General features: G+C 34.7%; 1 protein-coding gene across 3 annotated transcripts in view; it reads left to right on the top strand.

Moving 5' to 3' along the window:
• Positions 1-23,408, top strand: part of INPP5A (inositol polyphosphate-5-phosphatase A) — a 333,629-nt gene that overhangs the window by 254,029 nt on the left and 56,192 nt on the right. For all 3 annotated transcript variants that reach the window (XM_058187284.1, XM_058187282.1, XM_058187283.1), the window contains 2 exons: positions 11,646-11,741; positions 14,722-14,796. In XM_058187284.1, the coding sequence (XP_058043267.1) occupies positions 11,646-11,741; positions 14,722-14,796 (171 nt within the window). The remainder of the gene's footprint in view (positions 1-11,645; positions 11,742-14,721; positions 14,797-23,408) is intronic.

Here is a 23,408-nt window from a genome sequence, read left to right as displayed (position 1 = left end):
TTGGTTTTTTTGGTCACTAATTTCACTCAGCTGGTCTGCTTAGTCCTCCCCTGATGCTACTTTTTGAGACTGGGTGTGCCAAGCCCAGTGGTATAAGGTCAAGAGGCTAAAGTGATGAATTTTTATGTGCCTGTTCCTTGTGTTTCTGCTCAGTCATGATTCTTTGCGCGTTGTGCTTCTTCTGAAAAGGAGCCACTGTGGGTAAATTGTCCTCCTGGCCCAGAGAGAATGGGGAAGCAGATGAGTTAAAACTGCATGTATAACTTTAAACAGAGGAACACACCAATGTGCTTTTACAGTGGAACAAAATGCTTCTGTCAATGCAGACTATTGGAGATGCCCTCAGATCTGTGATTCCTTGGCATCTGAGCAAGTGACAAATGCATTTAATAGTTCTTGCAAATATACTATACTAAAAGGAAAGAATCACAGTTCATGAGGGCCTATTGTTAAAAGATAGTACCATGACACTGATACAGTATCTTGAAGTGATTGTTTTGGTTGTTCTGTTCTATTCAGTTCATGCTAAGAGTATCTGAATTTCTTTTCCTTTCCTGCTCTCATTGCTGAAATGATTTTACCTTACTGTCAATATAAAATTGGCATTTTTTAATTATATTATGCTTTTGTTCTCTGTTTCAGATGTTTAGAAAATCATTCTGGAATTGAAGCCTCATACTAGTATTACATTTATCCCAGGTTTTCTTTTATAACAGTTATCTGGTGGATCAGAAATGAGTGTAATAGACTTCAGCCTTGTTGGCATATAAATGTAGATAGTCATACAGATCATAATATGAAAGTTATCTAGGAATTACAGGGAATATGTAGATAATAGACGGAAACAGTAAATATAATCTTTAGCTACAATTAAAATTACATCTTTAATTTGAAGAGATTGTTTTGCCAAAATGTCTCCAAGACAAACAGCCAGCTATAAATAGCAATGTAGGATCTATTTTTCATGTTATTTTAAATAAAATGTCCTGTAAGTGCATATAAACTTTCATAATTCCAATTACTGAGACCACAAAGAAAGAAACAAAAGCAAGTTGGCTCCTTCTAACTATTTCCATTGTTGAAGTCATCAGAGGGAGAAGAACAGGACCATCAGACTTGTGAGATGGCACACCGCTACTGAGCTACATGGTAAACCAGGCATCACACTAGGCCAGGGGTCTCCAACCTTGGCAACTTTAAGCTTGGAGGACTTCAACTCCCTGAATTCTGGGAGTTGAAGTCCTCCAAGCTTAAAGTTGCCAAGGTTGGAGACCCCTGCACTAGGCTGTTCAACCCTTTTTTGCTTGGATCACATAATCAAACTGCTTCATATCTTCCTTAGCACCACTATCACCCAAGCGTATGAGTATTTTTACTGTTACAGCATTTGCTATTAAAAATAATGCTGCCTTTCTCCAGGGACCCAAGCCTTATTTTGTATGAATAGCCTTCATGCTAAAAAGAAACAACTAGAGTAATAGTTCTCTTTCTGCCTTTTCTTTTCATATTTATTTATTTTATTTATTTATTTTGTCACAACATCATACAAAAAGATTATATAGTATATACACATATAAACATATATAGGAAGAAGAAAAGAAAAACAATTTTGACAGGATCACATAATCAAACTGTTTCATATCTTCCTTAGCACCACTATCACCCAAGCGTATGAGTATTTTTACTGTTACAGCATTTGCTATTAAAAATAATGCTGCCTTTCTCCAGGGACCCAAGCCTTATTTTGTATGAATAGCCTTCATGCTAAAAAGAAACAACTAGAGTAATAGTTCTCTTTCTGCCTTTTCTTTTCATATCTCTTCTAGTATTTTAAAGAAGGAGTTGCTAGAGTTCTTCTCTTTATATTTTTATTTTAAATGCCAAAGGGATGCATGGAAGTTGGAGAAGAGAAGTTGCTTCTATACTCAAATATAGCATGTTTTTAATACAGTACCTCCCTATTGAGGTAATATTCCCTTGCTTCACCTGAACTGATTAAGAATGGGCCTCTATTCTGTTTCTCCAAAATACTGCCCTGGTTTTGAGAAGGAATTTTGTTATTGTTAGTTGCGAAGTCGTGTCCGACCCATCGCAACCCCATGGACAACATTCCTCCAGGCCTTCCCGTCTTCTATCATCCTCTGGAGTCCATTTAAGCTCACGCCTACTGCTTCAGTGACTCCATCCAGCCACCTCATTCTCTGTTGTCCCTTTCTTCTTTTGCCCTCAATCTAGCATTAGGTTCTTCTCCAGTGAGTTCTTCCTTCTCATTAGGTGGCCAAAGAGTTTCACCTTCAGGATCTGGCCTTCTAAAGAGCAGTCAGGGTTGCTCTCCTCTAGGACTGACCGGTTTGATCGCCTTGCAGTCCAAGGGACTCGCAGGAGTCTTCTCTAGCACCATAGTTCAAAGGCCTCAATTCTTTGGCACTCAGCCTTTGCTATGGTCCAACTTTCACAGCCATACTTTGAACTGGGGAAACCATAGCCTTGACTATACACACTTTTGGGAGGGAATAGCATTACATTTGTAATCATACTGTAAATGTTGTACCTTGATGAACGTATCTTTTCTTTTATGTACACTGAGAGCATATGCACCAAGACAAATTCCTTGTGTGTCCAATCACACTTGGCCAATAAAAATTCTATTCTATTCTATTCTATTCTATACAGCTAAATGTGATTAGTTAACTCAAAGTTATTCTTGAACATTATCTGCCTTTTTATTGCTTCATTTTAGTATTCCAAATATACTGAGGATAAGCATAGTATTGACATCTTCAGCCACCCTTTGCAAAGTTGAAAAACTGGGTGTAAACTATCAGAAAATCAAATTATTGATCTAAGCTCAAAAAATCACATCTAGCAAGAGAATAGAACAAGTATGTGTTTCTAATTATCTTGGTATTTGTTTATAAGCCTCTTTGTCATGAACTTCAAGTATTTTGGCAGTTGTCCTCTTAAGAATAAGATATTTTAAGATCCTTAAAATATTCTGGGTAGAGAGAGGCTATTTTGTACTAACAACTTGTAAATTGTTTAAAGCTAAAGTGATTTCTCACTTTTTCTACGATATCTACCTTCTGGAAACTTATTGTGCTGAAAGTTATACTATCCAAGTGTCTGTTGGCTTCCCCCAGCCATCTTAGAGATGCAAGTTTTTTCTGAAGGTGGGTGGAATTAAAGTTATTAGAGGTTAGGGTCTGATGGCATGTTCTATTTATAAGCTGATTTTCCTCTGACCTTCTCCCAATAATTTGTCTAAATTCTTTTACATCTAGCTGGTTTTAAAATGTCAATAGAGATTCTATGCTTTCTGGCCTTCTCCCAAACTTTTTCTTTCTAGTTTCTAAAGATCTAAAGATCATTCTAAAAGACTTATTAGACAATGCATTTGGACATTGATTACCAAGCTGACCATAGTTCAGCCCATGTACCACAAGGACTATTAAAAATAGCAGCATTTCTTCAATCATGCATTTTTAGTCATCATTGATCATTCTTTCTAATAACATTCAGTGCTTTGTCCTGTACAGTATTTGGTAAAAGCTGTAATATTCTTCTGGAAAATTTGCAACATATGTTTCATGACTGATACATAACATGCCATTATTTATTTTACAGAGACCCTAACTCATTGAAAAATGCAGTCAGGGAGCTCATTCTATCATGAATAAACTGACTTAGAATAATTATTGGCTTCACATAGATTTGAGTCTGATATCATTCTCATAGAAGTGATAAAATGGTGTCTGGGCTGTAATACTTCAGTTACAATTGAAACCTCATGTAACAAAACATTCACATATGAAATGTAGAGGAGAAAACTAGATTAGCTTTCTCTTTCCTCACACTTTTTCTGTGCAAATAATTTGGCTGAGTCGGGGGATATGAATGTTATTTACTCAGCAGTTTGAAGTAAAACAAACCAGATTCAAGTTTACCTTTCCACAAATATCAGTGTACTGTGTACATTCAGACACAATGATAAATCATAACTGGTGCAAAAATCAGGTTTATTTATTTATTTATTTATTATTCGTATTTGTATACCGCCCTATCTCCCGAAGGACTCAGGTTAACCTCTGAACTGAGCGCTTATCATTTTTTATCAAAGGGAGATTGGAAATATTTATTTCAAATTTTAGCTTGTCCAAAAATAGTTTTTGTGTTACTTAGGCTTTATAGAAAGAAGTCAGGATGGTAAAACAAATTTTGAAGTTGTTTTCCTCAACTACTGTTCGCTATAATAGTTTATGTGAATTTGGGAGTTCAAGAACTTGAAAACAGAAGTGAAAACTTGGGGTTTACAAATAAGAGCTGAACTACAGAATAAAGGTACTCCTCGACTTACGACCAGAATTGAGCTCAAAAGTTATGTTGCTAAGTGAGGCAGTTGTTAAGTGAGTTTTGCCCCATTTTAAGACCTTTCTTGCCACAGTTGTTAAGTGAATCACTGCATTTATTAAATTAGTAACATGGTTGTTAATTGAATCTGGCTTCCCCCTTGACTTTGCTTGTCAGAAGATCGCAAAAGGGAATCACATGACCCCAGGATACTGCAACTGTCATAACTATGAACCAGTTACCAAGCATCTGTTCTGCCCCACTCCCCAGAAGACACACGAGCCGACTGTATTTGCCAGCAATTTATTCTTGCTACAGATATCAGCTCTGGCAATGAACCTGCGATGGCCTGCCAAGTCCTCCTTATCTCTTCAATGCTATTGCGGTCTGTTGCTGGAGCAATCCAGAGCTCAGAAGTCCAAAAAGCCAATTCCTGAATAAAGCAGCCGAAGTTTCCAAAAGTCAGTCTTTGTCCGTCACGGAGCCAAAGGCAGCTCCACCCACTTTTATACCCTGTGGGGTGTGGCTCCGTGACTCAGCACTCCCTGGGCCAGCCCCTTTCTTTCTTTTGCTGCGCACGCTTCACTCAGCGTCGCTGCCTTGCATCTAGCTACGATTGCTCCTCCTCAGCTGGCTCTTGGGGCATTGCCAGGGGGAAGGAGGGGGAAGGGGAAATAGGCCGTGTCAGCTCTTCCTCCTCTACCTGGCCTGCTTCTGGAATCTGGAGCGGAGCCAGAGAGGATGATTCTGCAGAGGGAAGCCCTGTCGGCTCTTCCCCCTCACTTTCCAAGTCACTCTCTGCCAGGAAGCCCGGCTCGGGCCCCACAGACACAACAGCATCTGAATTTTGATCACCTGACCACAGGGATGCTACAATGGTTGTGTGACAGTCATAAGTCACTTTTTTCAGTGGTGGTGTAACTTTGAACCATCACTAAATGAATGGTTGTAAGTGGAGGACTACCTGTATTAGAAGGAGAAGGATGTATGTTTTGATGCATGTAATGTCATCCTACAGATTAATAGCAGGTGCACATTTTACTACTGCCTACAACTCCATCATTATACCCTGCAACATGTCCTTTGATTTAGTCTTAATGTAGAGTTTTGAATTGAGTATTTGTACAAAACTAGGTGAAGTCTTTGAGCATATTTGATATCATGACAAGCCAGACATATTGTTTATCAGAAAATAGGACTCTTTCTGCACAGTTGATCCTATCTTTGGGCAACAAAACCTGAAAATAGGAGTCTTATGTTGCAAGGTATTCACAGGGTATAGTCCAAAGAGTGAGCATAATGGTGCAGTAGAAGCTCCATTTGTTTTTTTAGGTTTGTTGTAGGAAAATCTCAAACAATGCCATCATGGCCACTCTCTTGAAATTTTTTTTAACCCTACCCTGTGGACATATCTTGCTTTATTGCTTATTGCTTTATATGACATCCTTTCACCAGTGGTGAAATCCAAATTTTTTTACTACCGGTTCTGTGGGAATGGCTTGGTGGGTGGGGTGTTGTGTGGCTTGGTGGGTGTGGCGGGGAAGGATACTACAAAATCTCCATTCTCACCCCACTCCAGGGGAAGGATACTGCAAAATTCCCATTCCTTCCCTACTCCTGGGGGAAGGATATTGCAAAATCTCCATTCCCACCCCATTCTGCGGCCAACCAGACGTGGTATTTGCCGGTTCTCCAAACTACTCAAAATTTCGGCTACCGATTCTCCAGAACCTGCTGGATTTCACCCCTGCCTTTCACTCTCATAAATAAAACAAATGGCATCATTGACTTTTAGAGCTGGGCAAGAAATAAATACTTATACCCCTAGTTTTTCCTAATGTAAAATAAAACAGTGGGAATACAACTGTATAAAAGAAAACCTTTTCATTGGAAATAAAAATATAAAATCATCACCTTTAACATGTGAAGAATCAATTTATTTAGTTTTGTATTATTGCAACCCTTCATCCTATGCAAATAGGATCTTATAAATTGAATCAAAATGCTCATAACCTTTTCACTTCATACTCCTCCAAAATGCGTGGAAATACATTGCTAGAAAATTTATTTTCAAAGAAGTGTAGAAGAAACATCAACACATTGCTTCTTGTAGATCATAGCAAGTGTGCCAGCTGTCAGTTCAGCATAAAGGGGCTCTAAGAAAATGACTGGCTATTTTCTTTTCTGTTTGCAACTCAGAAAAGAATGTAATTTGACTAAAAATCCAGATATTCATTCAGTATTACTACTGTCCATAAATGGTTTTAAAGTCTCATCTCAATTCGTATTTTCCATTTTTCTAATGTCCAGCTTCCTTTGATAGTTGCTTTTAATTTGTCACTATGTTGCAGAATATTATTATTGTCACCTTGCGGTAAGAATGTTTAGCTTATCAAAATTTTCACTTAAATATGTTATCTATATATTGAAACCATTGTTGATAAAACAAGTGCCATTCCTCAGTTAAATTCTGATAAAAGTTCATTTCAAACATGACAAAACATTTCCTTGAAACAGCCATTTTGACTCAGGTAAAACAAAGAAGTATATGACACTCATCACCTATAAAACTTCCACAGAAGACATTTCTTTTCTTTATAGGCCTGGTTTTTGTATAGCTTACAAAGTATAGTATTTATACATACTCATAGAATTGTCTCCAATGAAGTGTTGAAAGCTTCCCAATCAAGTGTTTACTTATTAATCTGTTTGTGTCTAAGAGATTTTTGACATGTCAAAAGCTTGGAGTCATTTATAACAACCTGAGATACAGCTTGTTCCAGCAGTACATATTCCCATACAATTAGACAATTTTAAAAACTTTGCATCCATATAATTTTCAGTAATATCTATTTATTTATTTATTTATTTATTTATTTATTTATTTATTTATTTATTTATTTATTTATTTATTTATTTATCAAAAAGATCCATGGCTTTACACATCCCTAATTTCATTCCAGAAAAACACATTCTCATTTATTTCACTCTCAACCAACAGATATAAGGTGTTATTAAATAAGTATCCTTAGCACTATCCATCATCTCTATCTAAATGACAAATTGTTTTTTTAGCCTTTCAATTAGTCATTTAGATCTCTGTGATGTTGCATAAAATATTGTAATTATACATAACGATACTTAAATCTGTTTTACTCTAGATTCCCTTAACACAGATGCAACTATATCAGTAACAGCTGGAAGAATGAAAGTTTTTCAGTTGTCTGGAGAATCTTTATCAATTCTAAATGCAAGAAACAAAACATGATTTTGAAAGGATAGTCATATATTTATCTAAATTTATACTTTTTTTTCATTTTATCTTTTTTGAATTAAAAATAAGGTTTGTAGGTAAGTCTGAATAATTGATTTCCACAGTCAACACTAATGAAAGATTATATTACTCATTAACTTGTGGGTAACATTATAAGACATACTGAAAAATAAGAGACCAATAATGTACGGCATCATTTTAGGGAAAAATATATGTCTCTTGTATTGAAATAACATTGTTCTGATTCTTGTAATTTTTAGTGTAGCAAAATTTGTTTTGTTCTAGTACATTCAGTTGCTAATATTAACACTAACATTCAGTAAACTTTTTAATATTTTTCCACCTTTATTTAGGTATATAAAATTAAGAATCATATGTACATACTAAAAAAGGCATATAGATATAAACAAGAGGTAAAAACCTCTCAAACCAAAAGGGAAAGGAAACTATTTTCATTTATTTAGTATCCACCGGAAGACTTGGAACAATCCTCAGCTTCCCGTTCTGTTTTCTAACGACATCTAAGTGCAAGTTCCTCAAATAAAGCAGTCCTGTATATATTTTTTGTTTTTCGCTTCCTTTGCTTTTTTTGGATTTCCCTTATGAAGAATTAGCATTTGTAAACTACTCTGGATAAGGATCAGTCTTGTACTCTGTGAAGTGCAATGCCCATTGATGTGCATTACACAGAACCAGTTCTGCCTTCAAAATCTCAGAGCAGTTCCATATTCCCAAGAGTCTCTTTCAGGCACTTTTCATGTTCACAACTGTTCAGCTTCAAGAATGATGCAATATGGATAGCTCTTGTATAATAGTCTTTTAATCTCAGATTCTGTGCTATTTTCTTGCCATGGTGGATTTTGGGGTTGTTGGGTTTTTTCCCTTAAATGATTCAAATGCATTTTTTCTTGATAAAGAGCTTTTTATGCTGCCAGTTTACTACAGAATATTTTGGAAAACTATTTCTTTATTTCCCATTCCAAATAGAATTAATGGGCTTGTTTTTTAGTGAAATGTAACACTTAAGTTTCTATGGACTTAGTTAACAGTTAACTAATGTGAATAATATGTATGTTGTAATCCATGGTGTAATTTGAATAAAACATAATTGCCTTGTTATATTTTTTTTAAAATAGTGAGACACTGCCTTATTCCAATTACCCAAAGAAATAGTTTTGTTCAGTGTTTCAGCCACTTCTTCATTTCTACCTCTCAAGTACAACTATTTCACATACTGTTTTCTTATATCATTTAAGCATATTTGACTAAATGATGAGATGTTTTAAGTCTTGTTCCCCTATATTTATTTTTAACCTGTATTTGGTATATTTAAGACCAGACCAAAACACTTTTCAGTCAACTTTGACTGTGTGTTTCTAACTGTATTTTCCTAACAAATGGAGTATGTGGGTTATTGCATCCAGATGATGTTGATGATGATGATTTCTTTTATTCATTAAACATGAAACTCGGTCAACTGAACTCGGTCACAAATTATTATTATTATCATCATCATCATCAATAATAACAAGTCTTCTACCGAATGTAATTCTCTATTTGTCCATCCGTATATTTTTCCCATATTATTTAAAGCATGTGCATAAGATTTTATACAAAAAAAAATTCCTTATACAGAAATGTTAGAAAATAATCTTTAGGTAAGGCGATTTTCTTCAATCATGCAAGAAAACCCCAGAATTTTATTCTGATTTTGTCTCATTATTTCAAGCATCCTTCATAAATGTAACTTTCATAAGAATGAAAAGGGCCGTGTATTTTCAATTTTCTCCCATTCTTAAATACTACCATCATCACCAACAACAAAAATCCCTTCATAAGCAAGCAGGTTTTCCTTTAACACACACACACACACACACACACACACACAAGTTTCTGAAAGTTTCTGCTTGGGTGACTACGACTTTGTAGAAAATGAAAAGAGGTAGGCTGGGGAGGAGGAATGTTCCAGAAATGAATCTTTGCATAATCACTTTTTGCTTGTGAATAAGATACCGTAAGTGTTTGTCTCCAGGCAATCATAGCGCCTTCTCTTTAGTGGTCAAGAGAGTACCAGGTTTTTACACTTCCATATTATTATGATTATGGTTCCTTGGGAACAGATCTGAACTTGTAAGAGCTATGAAGGAGATTGGTAGGGCTTTGGGCAAAGTGCGGAGGGGGGAATGTTCCCAAGCAGATGCCTTTAAAAGACAGAAATCATGAATTTCTTGAATTGCAGCCACTCTAGGGGTGGCTACAATGTCTTTTTGACAGTGACAGTAATTCTGCCTTGTCCTTTCGAGCCGCTCTTTGGCCCATTCATTCCAGAAAGCTGCTTAAGGGCACTTAAGCGCATTAGCATTTGGATGCTTGGGGACCATATTGACCCTCATTTGGAAGGTTTAAATGAGTGAAAGATGGAGCGATTTGTTAGGGCTTTAGAAAACCAGCTTTAGAGAGCGGTGGGTTTTCCGCTTTGGTTTGTTTGGTTGCTTGTTCTAATCTGGTGCACTGTTTAAAGGCGACCAGACTGATTTGTGACACATGAGTCCAAAAGGCTATTTTGGGGGGCTTGACCTGATTAGCTAATTTGTGCTTTGAATTTCAATGGTTGGTATCTGAAGGAGAGGCACTTTGGGAATGGCTTGTTGGTGGATGACCTCACAGTTAACAGCATACAGACACAGATGGCAAAATGTTAATTACTTGTCAAAAGAGACAGAATGGGACCCAAATCAAATTGTGAAGATGAGTGGAAAAAGTGATTAGTTGTGGGCTAAATGAAAGAAAGTTTAAAAAAAAAACAGTGGTTGCTCCCAAAGTCTTAGTATGCCACCTTTTCTCTTGCTTCTCTGCTGGACAAGGAATACTTGGAGTTAGAACAACTTCCGGTTCTCTCAGTAGCTATTGTTATAGTGTTATGGTTTCTAACAATAATTCTGCATGGTCAGAATTTAGAATAATTCTGAAGGGAGTTTTGAAAGAAAGAAGACTTTTAGCCAAATTGTCACTTTGATGGTTCGTAAAGCAAAATAAAAATAATAACAAAAATGAAATATCTTTGTTTCTGATTCTCCATGTATTATCAAAGTGAGAAACTCCATTGCTCTGGCAAACTTCTAATTATATAAATAGAAATAAGTTTTTAAGGATATCATGTAGGCCAAAAAGAAAGATTCAAAATTAGATAGATTATACATAGAAAATCCCAGAGACAAATTTTAATTAACTCCAGGAATATATGAATGGGAAATTAGAGAACCATACCCAGGCAGAAGAAGAAGCACTGAGCTAAATAGTTTGAGTAATCAAGAAGTTTCTCTTAGCATTATTAGGATAAAAAAGGAAAATAAGCAATTTATTCATCATCAGAACAAAGTTTATTAAGCATCTCAAAGTGTTTCTTAAAGTCAAATTAACAAATACTTAGTGTTTCTACTGTCTAAATCCAAGAAGAATACAATAAACCTCAAAACAATATCTAATTTTAAAAGGTCTAAATTTCTAGGGCATTAGGAGTTTTTGCATGGAGCTACAAAATGAAAAGTTATACCAATAGGGTCTTGCTATTGAATTAATATGGCATAATATACTGCTTCTCACTTGAGGATTCTGCTCATAGTATAAAAACAGATAGCAGACTTCTTCCTTATGGATCTGTTTCTCTTTTTGGAAACAAAAACCATTGGAAAATTCAAAATAAAAAAATAGTCCTCATACAAACTTCACAACATTTTAATATAATTTTTAAGAAAAAATAATAGAAGTAAATGAATAATTTTATACCATACCATAACAAATCCTTAAATTTTCAAACTGCTGTCCAATTTTGAGGAAGAACAAAGTAGACTAAAGAATGGTATTCTTTATATTAATAATTGAGGAAAAATTAAAAGGCTATGCTTGTATATTTATGTTTTAACTTTTTTGAACAAAGTTTTTAACCTCTTTAAGTATCTTTGTAATATATTTTTGACAAACTTATTTATTTCTCCCCTATCTCATTTGCTTTTTTTTTAAACAGACACTTTGTGCAAAGGCTACAATGCAGACTATCCGGGCTGCTGACACTAATGAAGTAGTCAAACTAATATTCCGTGAATCTGATAATGACCGAAAGGTATGTAACCAAATGGAATTCTTGTCACTGAAGAGAATGCAAACACAACTAAGCAATCCACCCCTCTTTTTTAAAATGCCAAGAACAAAACTTTTCTTTGCTTCAGTGGAGGTGACTTATTCCAAAATATTAACTTACTGAAATGTGCATTCAGTTGTGATCCCAATGAGTTACGTGAGATCTGTACTTGTTCTGAGATTATAATTGTACTTACCCCTTACTGAGTCTACCATGGTAAACCTTCAAGAAGTCTGCACTGTTTCTTGCAGCTGTTCCTCTGGGTAGGTAGAAATATATGTGCCAATGAGAAAAGCAAAGTTTTCATAGGTGTTGGAGAGGAAAGCAAAGGTGTGCCTTAAGCTACCTAAACAAAAGGGCAAACAAAGAAGAAAACTTTGTGTGCCAATTCTCAGTGACAGAGCACAACTCAATAATTTCTTTCTATGTATTGTAAGAAATATGCTGCAAGTAAAATTATATACTTTTAAAAAAGAAAGAGAGAGCAAGAATCTCACTTGAGAAACAACATAATTTCTCAAACTAGATATCATTCAGAGAAAATCTGTCACCCATTCAAGCTATATGCAATGTTCCCATTTCATTGCTGTGCGATTAAAATAACATGCATATTAATCTCCCATACCACTGCTCCCACACCAGCTTTCTTTCTAATCTAGTAAATGTGATTTCTTAAAAAATAATGTCACTTTTTTTAAAAAAAAGTTTCACGTATAAATCCTAGGATTTTCTGAACTGATCAAATCTTCTTTGACTGTACTGTTGTAATTCCTGATGAAGATTTTTCACATATTTGACTGCCCTCCATACATAAAATTTTGTCCATGTAGAGATTCTGATTTGAGGAGATAGGTTTCAGCACATCTTAAATTAGAGGGGTCAAACTCAAGGCCCGTGGGCCAGAACCGATCCACAGGTTGCTTAGATCCAGCCTGCGGGGTCGCCCTGGAAACAGCGAAGGACCGGCCTGTGGTGCCTCTGCCAGTGAAAACGGAGCCCATTTTCACTGGCAGAGAGCTAGCAAAACAAACTGAAAACAAAAGGAGAAATGTTTCCCCTTTTGCATTTGAGCATCCAAGGAGGGACAGGAAAGGGGAAAGGGAAAGAGGAAAAACAAAGAAAAAGTGGAAAGAGCAAAGAAGGGAAAAGAGGAAAAACAAAGAAAAAGTGGAAAGAGCAAAGAAGGGAAAAGAGGGGAAGGAAGGAAAAAGGAAAAAGAAGAGGGAAGAGGAAAAAAGGGAAGGAAGGAGGGAGGGAGATTATAATGAGAGAGAGGGAGGGTCTGCAAGAAGTCCTACCTTAGCACTTGGCCACCACAGGTGCCCCATGACACGAGTGACATCCAGCTGGCCATGCCACCCCCAGCCCCCCGAGGTCAAACGTGGCCCTCAATGAAATTGAGTTTGACACCCCTGGCTTAGATCAATGCCTAAGACTTGCATGTTTCATAAAATATGTGCAGCAGGAATGAGATTGACCCATACCTGTCCAAGGATCACTTTTCAAATCAGTTTTCTTAATTCATGTTTAAAAATATTTGCAATCCTCTTATAGGGAAGCCCTATAAATGTCAATAACAAAGTGATAGAACGTAGTGAAACAGAACTGCTTCTGTTGACAAAGGAATAAAACTCTTCCCTTATTTATTCAGCTCATATGCTGAATATATATTAAAGGAAGCTGGATTGGAAGAAGATGAATGTGGTTTTAAAACTGGAAGAAGAAATATCAATAGCCAAAAACCAACCTTAGAACTGACAATGAAGACATGAAAGACATCGATAGCTTCTGCCATCATCAATAGTAAAGGAACAAGTAGTCAAGAAGTAAGGCATAGGTTAGCACTTGATACAGCAACTACGAAGGCACTGGAAAAGATATTTAGATATTATGATGTGTCTATACTTTCAAAAAAGTATAATGCAAGCTGTGGTATTCCCTGTGACACTCTATGGGAGCAGCTGTTGGACTTTGAAAAAGCAGAATAAGAAGAATATTTATGCTTTTGAATGTTGATATTGAAGAAGACTCTTAAAATTTGGTTGATGGATAACAATAACAACAACAAAAAGGAAGATATTGTATCTAAAGAAACGACTTCTGCTCTTCTTTGCAGCAGTTACAAACATAGAAATTACTATCTCCACCCTCCCATGTTGCCTGTCATGGTTCCATTCTTCCCATAGATAAATCTTTTTAATCAATAAATTCTAAAATAAACAGTTCATTTTTATCTATTTTCAGCAAAAAGTCCATAAATAATAAGATTTTTCTTATAAGACTTTTTTCTTTTTTTCCATAAGACTTTTCCAGTTTTCTAGAAAAGTAGTTGGAGAAAACTCTTGAGAATTCAATGAACAGCCAAGAAAACAGCTAATGGATCACTGAACAAATGAACCCAGATTTATCACTTGAAACAGAACGATCCAGCTCAAATTATAATCTTCCAGACACATTAGGTGAAGACCTAGCTCTCTGGAGAAGAGCTCGGAAATGTAGAAGGAAATTGAAGAAAAGGATGACCAGCAGCAAGATAGATAGACTTCGTTATAGTAGAAATGAGTACACTGCTGGAAGATCTAAAAGATCAGTTAGAAACAGATCATTGTGGAGAAAATCTATTTCTGTGGTCACTAAGAGTTGACACTAACTTGATGAGACCTAATCAGTCAATTAATCAGTTAATTCTTAGAATAATCTTGATATTCTATACATTAATGTTTCTCCTATTTACAGGAAAGAGGATGTGAATAACCTCAAATATTTTAAAGCAATATATGCAGCCTATTTAAGATTCTGTGCATTTATTTTTAATTGTCAGAAAAGGGTTAATTTAATGGAGAAAGTGATAAAAGTTTAAAAATGAAATTGCAAAGGTTTACATAATGATTATATAGAATTTCATTGGAGATTGTTGTTATGTTTTAGTTTTTAAGCTTTGCTTCATTTTTTCTCTCTCTAGGTTATGCTACAGTTAGAAAAGAAACTCTTTGACTATTTTAATCAAGATGTTTTTAGAGATAACAATGGCACTGCGGTGAGTTTCCAGTTATAAAATTACATTTTGTAGATATAACCCTTGCTCTTAAAATACCTGGTGCTCCAAGAAATGTATAGAAAAATGTTCATATCCTGTTTATCCTCCACATGATAAACTTTTATTTAATGAGGACGTCTTTTATTAGTGTAGTTAAATTTTTACATGTCTATGCTTCTCTTTACAAAAAATGACATCAAGGCAGTGCAAACCGCAATATGTTAAAAGGCAAACTAAAGTATTTTAAACAATTGGATTATACAATTGTGTTTACAATTTTTTCCACACTGTTCAGCTGTCTTAAGTTTTAAAGTTCTTGATTTCAAGGACAAAAGTGCATATAATACATAGGTAGTATAGTAATAGTCTGAATTGTAGATGATTCAGGATTTTTGGGCCTAGGCAAAAAGTGCAAAATACATAAGCCTTTTGTCATACTTGAAACATTTCTATCTTTAAAACTGTATATGTTCCTTAAAATATGATCTTTCCTTTCCCAGGTCACTTTTAAGTAGTTTAAAGACACAGCTGCTTAATTCTTTTTTTTCCTGAGACTTAACAAAATCTTTCTGGTTTTAATGTCAGAACTGTCTTGAATTTCCCTGATGGAGAATCCCTGTTGTTTTTACCAGACTTATTTCTACTAAAATTGAATCCACAGACTTCTTCCAACATCTCAGTTGATACCACTAGGCTCTTTGGTTCACTTGGCTTTGAAATAAAAATATCTTGGTTCTTTTAAATAAAAAAAAAATGAATCAGTAGCTTGTAAGTAGGTAAGCAAAATTCCAGCCTCCAGCATAATTTGCACTTCCCACTTAGTTTCCAAAGTGTTCTTTAAAAAAAATAGTGGCTACATCCAACCTCTGAAAATGGGTCCTCTTGCCCAGAAAAAGTAAAGCTGGAGCTAGTAAGCTGGAGACTGTAAAGAGCATACTGGAGAGTTATAGAACCTTTCTACTTCGATTTCTGATAGACTGGCATTTTTGACCCATCCATTATTTTGCAATTGTGCCCACATTGTACTCTAAAAATTTTAAATGTACACACTTACAACAGTTCATTTAGTGACCGTTCAAAAGTTATAATGGCACTGAAAAAATGACTTATGACCATTTATCACACTTATGACCGCTACAGCATCCCCATGGTCACATACTCAAAATTCAAATGCTCGGCAACTGGTTCATATTTATGACCATTGCACTGTCCTGGGGTCACGTGATCAGCTTTTGCAACCTTCTGACCAGCAAAGTCAATGGGGGAAGCCAGATTCACTTAACACCTGTATTACTAACTCAACAATTGTAATGATTCACTTAATGGTGGCAAGCAAAGTCAAAAAATGGGGCAAAACTTACTTAAATGTTTCACTTAGCAACAGAAATTTTGGGCTCAATTGTGGTCGTAAATCAAGGATTGTCTGTATTGAAGGCCAGTGATCTTGGGTCAAAGCTCTGAAGGGCATTCAGAAAAGGCTGAAGTTGTTTATCATGCATTTTTATACTGTATATTCTACTAGACTGTGTAGCTAAACTGAGACTGAAGGATATGCTAGTCCATCATGTGGTATTGTTTACAGAAACAGAGGATTGTTTTTGTGATTTTATTTGTATATACTGATTCAGCCACTACAAAGCTTTATTAAAAAAACTGATGTGACTGTTATTCTTAATATTCTAGTTATATTTCTACAGAGCTACTTTTAGGAAGTGTTTGACTGTTTTGGCAGTGCACAGTCAGAAATACTCTTTCTATTTGGAGGGAGAAAATTACACTAGTTATCAATGTATTTGTAGATGACCTCATAGTGCTGATTATTAATTTTAAAGCCATAAATTGTAACTAAAATGAATACATAGTTCACAATTGCATTCTTTTCTGCTTGATTTTTTGCCTCACAAATCTTTTAACATTCTATTAGACCAGAATATAATAATAGAGTTGGAAGGGACTTGGAGGTCTTCTAGTTCAGCCCCCTCCTCAAGGAGGAGGAAATTCTATACTATTTCAGACAAATGGTTGTCCAATCTGTTCTTAAAAACTTCCAGTAGCGGGAGCACCCACGACTTTTGGAGGCAAGTCATTCCATTGATTAATTGTTCTATCAGGAAATCTCTCCTTAGTTCTAGGTAGGTTCTCTCCATGATTAGTTTCCATCCATTGTTTTTTGTCCTGCTTTCAGGTATCTTGGAGCAGGGGTCTCCAACCTTGGTCCTTTTAAGACTTGTGGACTTCAACTCCTAGAGTTCCTCAGCCAGCTTTGCTGGCTGAGGGACTCTGGGAGTTGAAGTCCTCAAGTCTTAAAGGGACCAAGGTTGAAGACTCCTGTCTTGGAGAATAGGTTGATCCCCTGTTCTTTGTGGTAGTTGCTTAAATATTGGAACACTGCTGTCATATCACCCCTAGTATATACATAATGTACATAGTATATAGTACATATACTGTACATACTATATACATAGTATATAGTATTATATAGTGTGAAAGAAGATTGTGGATATTACATATAATTTTATGGAAAGTTTAACAGTTGAACAAACTTCTAGGTGCAGTTTTGCATTTGTAGGATCAACTACTAACTTAGTAACTGTTTTGATAGAATATAATTTTAACAACAATATGGTATTTTCCACCGAAGTCACAGCTTGTTAATATATTCACAGACTGTTTAAATTAAGTAAGTGTAAGTAGAATCATATCCATCTCCATATGAAAAAATATTATTAGAAACTACAGGAAGAGAACAGTTATAGTTTGATACAGATTTCCACATTTGCAAATTTATTTCGAAGGGTAAAAGTCATTTAATTCTCCCACAACTTCAGGTGTTAAACATCAGCAGTACAACCTCCATAGTATTGAAGTTTAGAGCAGCACTTACAACTATTAAAGATTACAGTTTGAACTTGATTTTTTAAGTTACAGCTACTTTAAAAATCATCTTAATTTTAATGAGTCAGTTCCTTGAAACTTCTGCAACTTAAAAAAAGACATCTTGCTCTTTAATAAAAAGTGAGTGAATGAAGTTTGAAACCCTTTCTCCAAATAATTCTATTAAAAATGTCCATACTCAGAATGTTTCTTAGAATTTAATATATTGCTAGGTCTGTATATTACATTTATATCAACATATGGTAAAAGGCCACATGTTACTATAGCAGCATAGAGTTCTCTTTGTCACCTCTAATGTCTTTATAAAGGATATAATAACCATCTCATAGTGTGTCTGTATATCCTTTACTACGTGTCATAGTAAAGGATGTACCAAATCTTTCTTTTTTCTAACATTGATTGTCTGGGGACTATTTTATCCATTTAGTGTGTAAAATCATTGTGGGTCACATACAGGGCTTAATTGGTCCGCAGGTTCAACTTGCATTTTAGCAAAAAGAACTTCCTTCCACCATTCAGTAATTATGGAATTTCTTCAGACCTCAATAATCAGGGACTGCTTTCTAGACTGATATGAGTTTTGTCATCTATTTTTTTAAAAAAAATGAGTGCAAGCTACATATATACGCTGCTCTTTAGCTCTGCCAGGAAACTGTTTCTTGAGGTTTCACTGGGATTGCTGAAGTAGAAGTTGAAGTAACGTGGTGCTTTGCTACTACTTTACTTAGTAGAGGGGCATCTTTTTTTTCCCTCATGATGAAAAGAACTGCAGCAAGGAAGGAAGAAAGATAGGGGCAAGTGACTGGCTGTATTGTTTTGTCATCAGTTGCAAAGAGTGCTGGACAGTTTGTACAGAAAATCTTTGCATGATGAAAACAAGAACAGTTTACAAGATGGCAAGAAGGATGTTTCTGAGGGTTGGAGTGATTAAACATGTAGCGGGTGTACTGTACCCTTAATGAATAATTTGGTATCTTGACTAACAACCATGCCCACTTCATGACTTGTGGAAACATTATGGGGCATTATATGATAACTTACAGCATGTTTTTATTTTAAAGTGTTACTGAATCAACCATTTAGACAACATAAGCAATAGAGAGCCAGAGCATTATTGTCACAAATCTGCTGGCATTCCTATTAATGGGGAGGACATATGTAAAAATATAGTTCTTATTCATTGTTAACTAGAATTGTGAAGAATTTAGAGTTCATACCTCTAGGGTTTGTAGTGTCTCCTAAATAGAATAAAAAGTAGTTGATGTTGCCCTATTGCTCATGTAGATAATTACAGCTGCATGAAGTAAATGGAGAATTCATGAGCATTATGTAGAACTAATATCCTAACTCAGTAGAATTATGAACATCCATAAATAATTATGAAAGTCAACATTTTCTTTTTGATATAGCATATACATTTTATTTTTAAAACAGTTTGAGTTATAGTTGTGCAATATTTCAATTTCTTCTTTTTTTAAATGTTAAAAGATTATCATTTCTGCCTGTAGCAGTTCTTGGCATGCCAGTAGCATTTTAAGCATTAAGTTAATTTTCCATGCATGCTTCTTTACATGTTTTCCTGCAAAGATTTTTATATGGATGGGCCACTTTAGAACATTATATTTTAAAATCTGTAGCCATTTCATTCACACACCAGGAAGCAGGAAATCTTCCAGATCAAGTACGGAAGAAAAAGATAAACGATATAATGAGCCATTGGAGATAATCTAATCTTCATGGTCTAGTTAAACACACAGCACCATGATCACTAAAAACAAACTACCTATCTAAAAGGATAAATGTCCCTGGCCAAATTCAACCCCAAAAAATCCATCGCATCCTTCATCACCCACCAGGCTTGTACCATGCTGACAGAAATTTAATTCAAGCTGGCTCCTGAAAATAATTATTGTATTTTAAGAGTAGTAATCATTGGTCAGGACATGATTGAATGTGTCCATGCCTATTGACTTTTTCTATGATTTATAGCTTTGTTTAGTCGATATTCCCATCGAAATTGTATAATTAATTATAAGTGGGGCTGTCAGGTCTGCAGGATGGAGTGCTCTGATGAGTATTTGGGAAGATTAAATTTTCCTTAGCTATACCATGCAAGGCTTGGGAATTTTCACAGCAGTATGGTTGTTGGGTAGAGATGTTTTCTTATGTGTATAGCAGTGCTTTAGTTCAAAACCCATTGATTTTCTTCAGAGCCACCCTTTTTTATCAGTGTGATGTCTCTTTGGCAACAGCAGAATTTGTGCAGATGTGACAACATCGGACAAATATTTATTATCAACAGGCTCCTTTATCATTGTCCATATACTGTTACCTCCTCTTCTTTTTTATATCTTAATTCAAAAGAAAAGATACAGAAATTGCAAGCCAACTACTGAGAAATCTAAAACATGCAAATGATTGATTCAGTAGAAATACTGTACAATTTCTTTAGAGCTGTATTTTCCTAAGGGCTTTTTTCCATTTTGGTCTTACTATAATATGTGCCAGGTAGTCACTCCAAGCTTCATGACACTTCATCTTTTTCAAAAGCCTCTTTGTCATGAAGCCAAGAGCTTCAGTTTTAACTTCACATATATGAAAGTCGATTTTAAGTAAATGCATTTAGGGACTTTCAAGCTAGCAATAGCTGAGACATTTAAGGAATAACTTCAGGAACTAATATGTTTACCATGAAGATTAGTAATAAATTGATTAATTTAATCTAATAATAATATTGCTGATATACAAAAGTTTATAAGTATTTACAAATTTAAAGGTTTGAAAGCCACAGAATACTTTATTGTATAGTTGGGAACTATATTAAGTAGAGAGCAGGAAGTAGAGTGTATTTCCATTAATTTACAAAGTAAATTAAAACATATTTTATTTCCCCTCAAAAGTGGAGAGAGAGAGTATTTCCTCAAAATACATCACATAGACATATTGGTTTGATCCCTTGCATTGATTCACCAACAATCTGATTCATGCCATTTTTTTATTTATCACTTGTTAAAGAACAAAATTAGTATTTCATTGATTGGAGGAATTTTGGTTGAGTTTATATTAGCATATTTTCTGTGCTTTTGGTGTATGAGTTCCATTTCACAAGTAGAATTTGCCTGCTGTTGAATATGGTTGAGACTTGTATTAGTTTTATTAATCAAGCATAAGTTGGTTGGAACAACATTTAGATCATTCATTCATTCATTCATTCATACACACACATTAAACAGTTTTAAAAGATCATATAGCCATGTATTGACAATGATGGAAAAAGGGGATTAAAAATTCTGCAGCCAATTTGATTCCAACCTAATTTTACATATACAACAGCAAGTAACTTTTATAAAATGATTTTGCTATTTTTGCAACAGATAGAAGTAAATCATTCTGGTAGCTTGAGAGATAGAATTCTTCCTGAATTTTGTATATATTACATTCCTGTGTTTTAAAAAACACTACTTATTTCTATTTAATATCAATACAATAACTATCTTTTTTGTATTGGCATATATAATTTCCATATTTTATTCTATGCTTTGTGAACAATATGTGGCTACTGTACTTGGTGAGGTTTCTAGTTATTTGAGATTGATTCTGTTGGCATCATCTGTTTTATTTAAGTTGTGTTTAAGTTTTGTTTTGTCTTTCAGTCTTCTGGTTCAGTTCATTGAATACCTTTTCTGTGCTAAATTGTGGTTTCTGGATTTTTGTTGTTGTCGTTGCTAAAAATCTGATGAATAAACCACAGTAGTAGATGAGAGGGATTTTAAAAATGGGGCACAATACCCATATGGTTAGATTAATATGAAGTCACAGTATTCACTATGTGAAAAGTTGACCTGGAAGTAGAGGGACAGGTAGAATAAAAAGGATTTTAATCATACAAGAACAGAATTATCTATCTTGTTTAAAAATATTCATAAATTCTGATGGCTAGTATCAGTAGAAGAAACGTGAACTTTTGCAGAATTTAAATGAAATGGAAAAACAGAAAACTTAAATTCATAATATTTTATGTGTGCGATTCCTGGTTTCTCATGAGTTTGAAATAGGTACAAATAAAGGAGAATAATAATGTTGCTATTTTGGGGCAGGGACAAAATGAGGGCAAAATGTCTTCCCTAAAATAGATTCAAAACAACGAATCTGTAAGTATTTCAAAGAGATTTAGTTTATAGAATTTGTATTTTGCATATGACATTCCAGAGCTTAACATAATTTAATATTTATAAATATTAACCTTCATTTTTAAAAATAAAAACATTTGTTTTAAAGAAAAGAAAAGCAATCAGATTTTAAATTTTAAAATATCACTATACATCAAAATAAAACGAGAACAAATGAGATACGAGGTTAGAATGAAGATTTCTAATCAGCCAAAAATATTTTTGAAGCTTTGATAGATAGGTATATGAATGGGTGCATATGAAGGTTAAAGAACTGGCATCACTGAAAACATATTAATCAATAGATAAGATATAGCATGCTGCATTCTTCCCAATGGCCTTAGCGCTGACCCTTTTAAAGATAATGGGAATACTGTCCACTAAGAACTAGATTAAGACAATTAAATGCATTTCATCAGGGTTTGACTTGAACCCTGATCCCAGAGGTGAAAAGCAGAGATAAGTATCCAATCTGCAGCCAAGTAAAATATTTAAATTGATGTATAAGTAGTACAGTATACTTATTATCAGGATAAATATTAAAAGAAAACTTATAGCTTAGCATTGTAGTTGACTAATTATGGATGATTGGGGCAGAATGGAAAACAAACAAATAAGCAAAACCTGGAGAGTGTTCTATGAGAAAATTGTATCATATCTTAATTTTTAACATTTTAAAATTTGTTTTCCAGAAATTACCTTTTTCTTTTCTGTAGCAAAGTCAGGGAAGATGTTTTGATGAAATTCTAGGTATGACCAATTAAGATGCTTTCCAGTATTTCTAGACCTCAGTGTTAATTAATGCAAGCCATGGCAACGGGATTGTAAGAATTAAATGCTTAGACTTCTGACAGACACTAGATTGTCTACACCTGTCTTACATTACATAAACTCCTATAATACAGTAACATTAGTAAGGGCAACAGAGTTTTAATAGTGGCCAACAGAAAAATAAAATAAGTAACTGAGTTTTTTTTAATAAGTGACTACCTTGAGTAGTCAAAGACCAAGATTTTAGATTCAGATCCCATGGAGAGTGGGTAGATGGAGAAATACAGTCCAAGAAAAATAGACATAACTCAATATAAGTTCATTCTGTATGTAAATTCATTCAAAAAATTCCAGGTTTAGTTCCCAACATTTTCATAATGATCTAGAAACTATGAAATGTCGGCCAGTTAGGAAAGTAATTGAATTTGATGGGGAAATACTGGTATATGGCTGCAGTATCTTTTCCAATTGTGCATATTAAAACTCTAGAAAAAGTGAATAAGAAACAGTCAAACTTTAAACTTTAAAATATTTCTTATTCCAAGTTAAGCCCTTAATTATTATACATCAGTCTTACCATGCAGAAGATGGAAATAACATCTTGTTGTTCATCACTTATAATGGAAAGCATAATTATTTTTTCTATTTTATATTCAATCAGTGTATTAGCAGCAACATCAAGCTGATACAAAGGCTGCAAAGCTGGTCACTGGATATTTTCCCTGCTGCTTTGCAAACAAAAATGTAATGGCCAATATCTGTGAATTATGCAGGTCC

The sequence above is a fragment of the Ahaetulla prasina genome, chromosome 6, assembly GCF_028640845.1.
Source record: "Ahaetulla prasina isolate Xishuangbanna chromosome 6, ASM2864084v1, whole genome shotgun sequence".
In the NCBI taxonomy this organism is placed as follows: Eukaryota; Metazoa; Chordata; class Lepidosauria; order Squamata; family Colubridae; genus Ahaetulla; species Ahaetulla prasina.
This window is presented reverse-complemented; position numbering and strand designations above follow the sequence as displayed.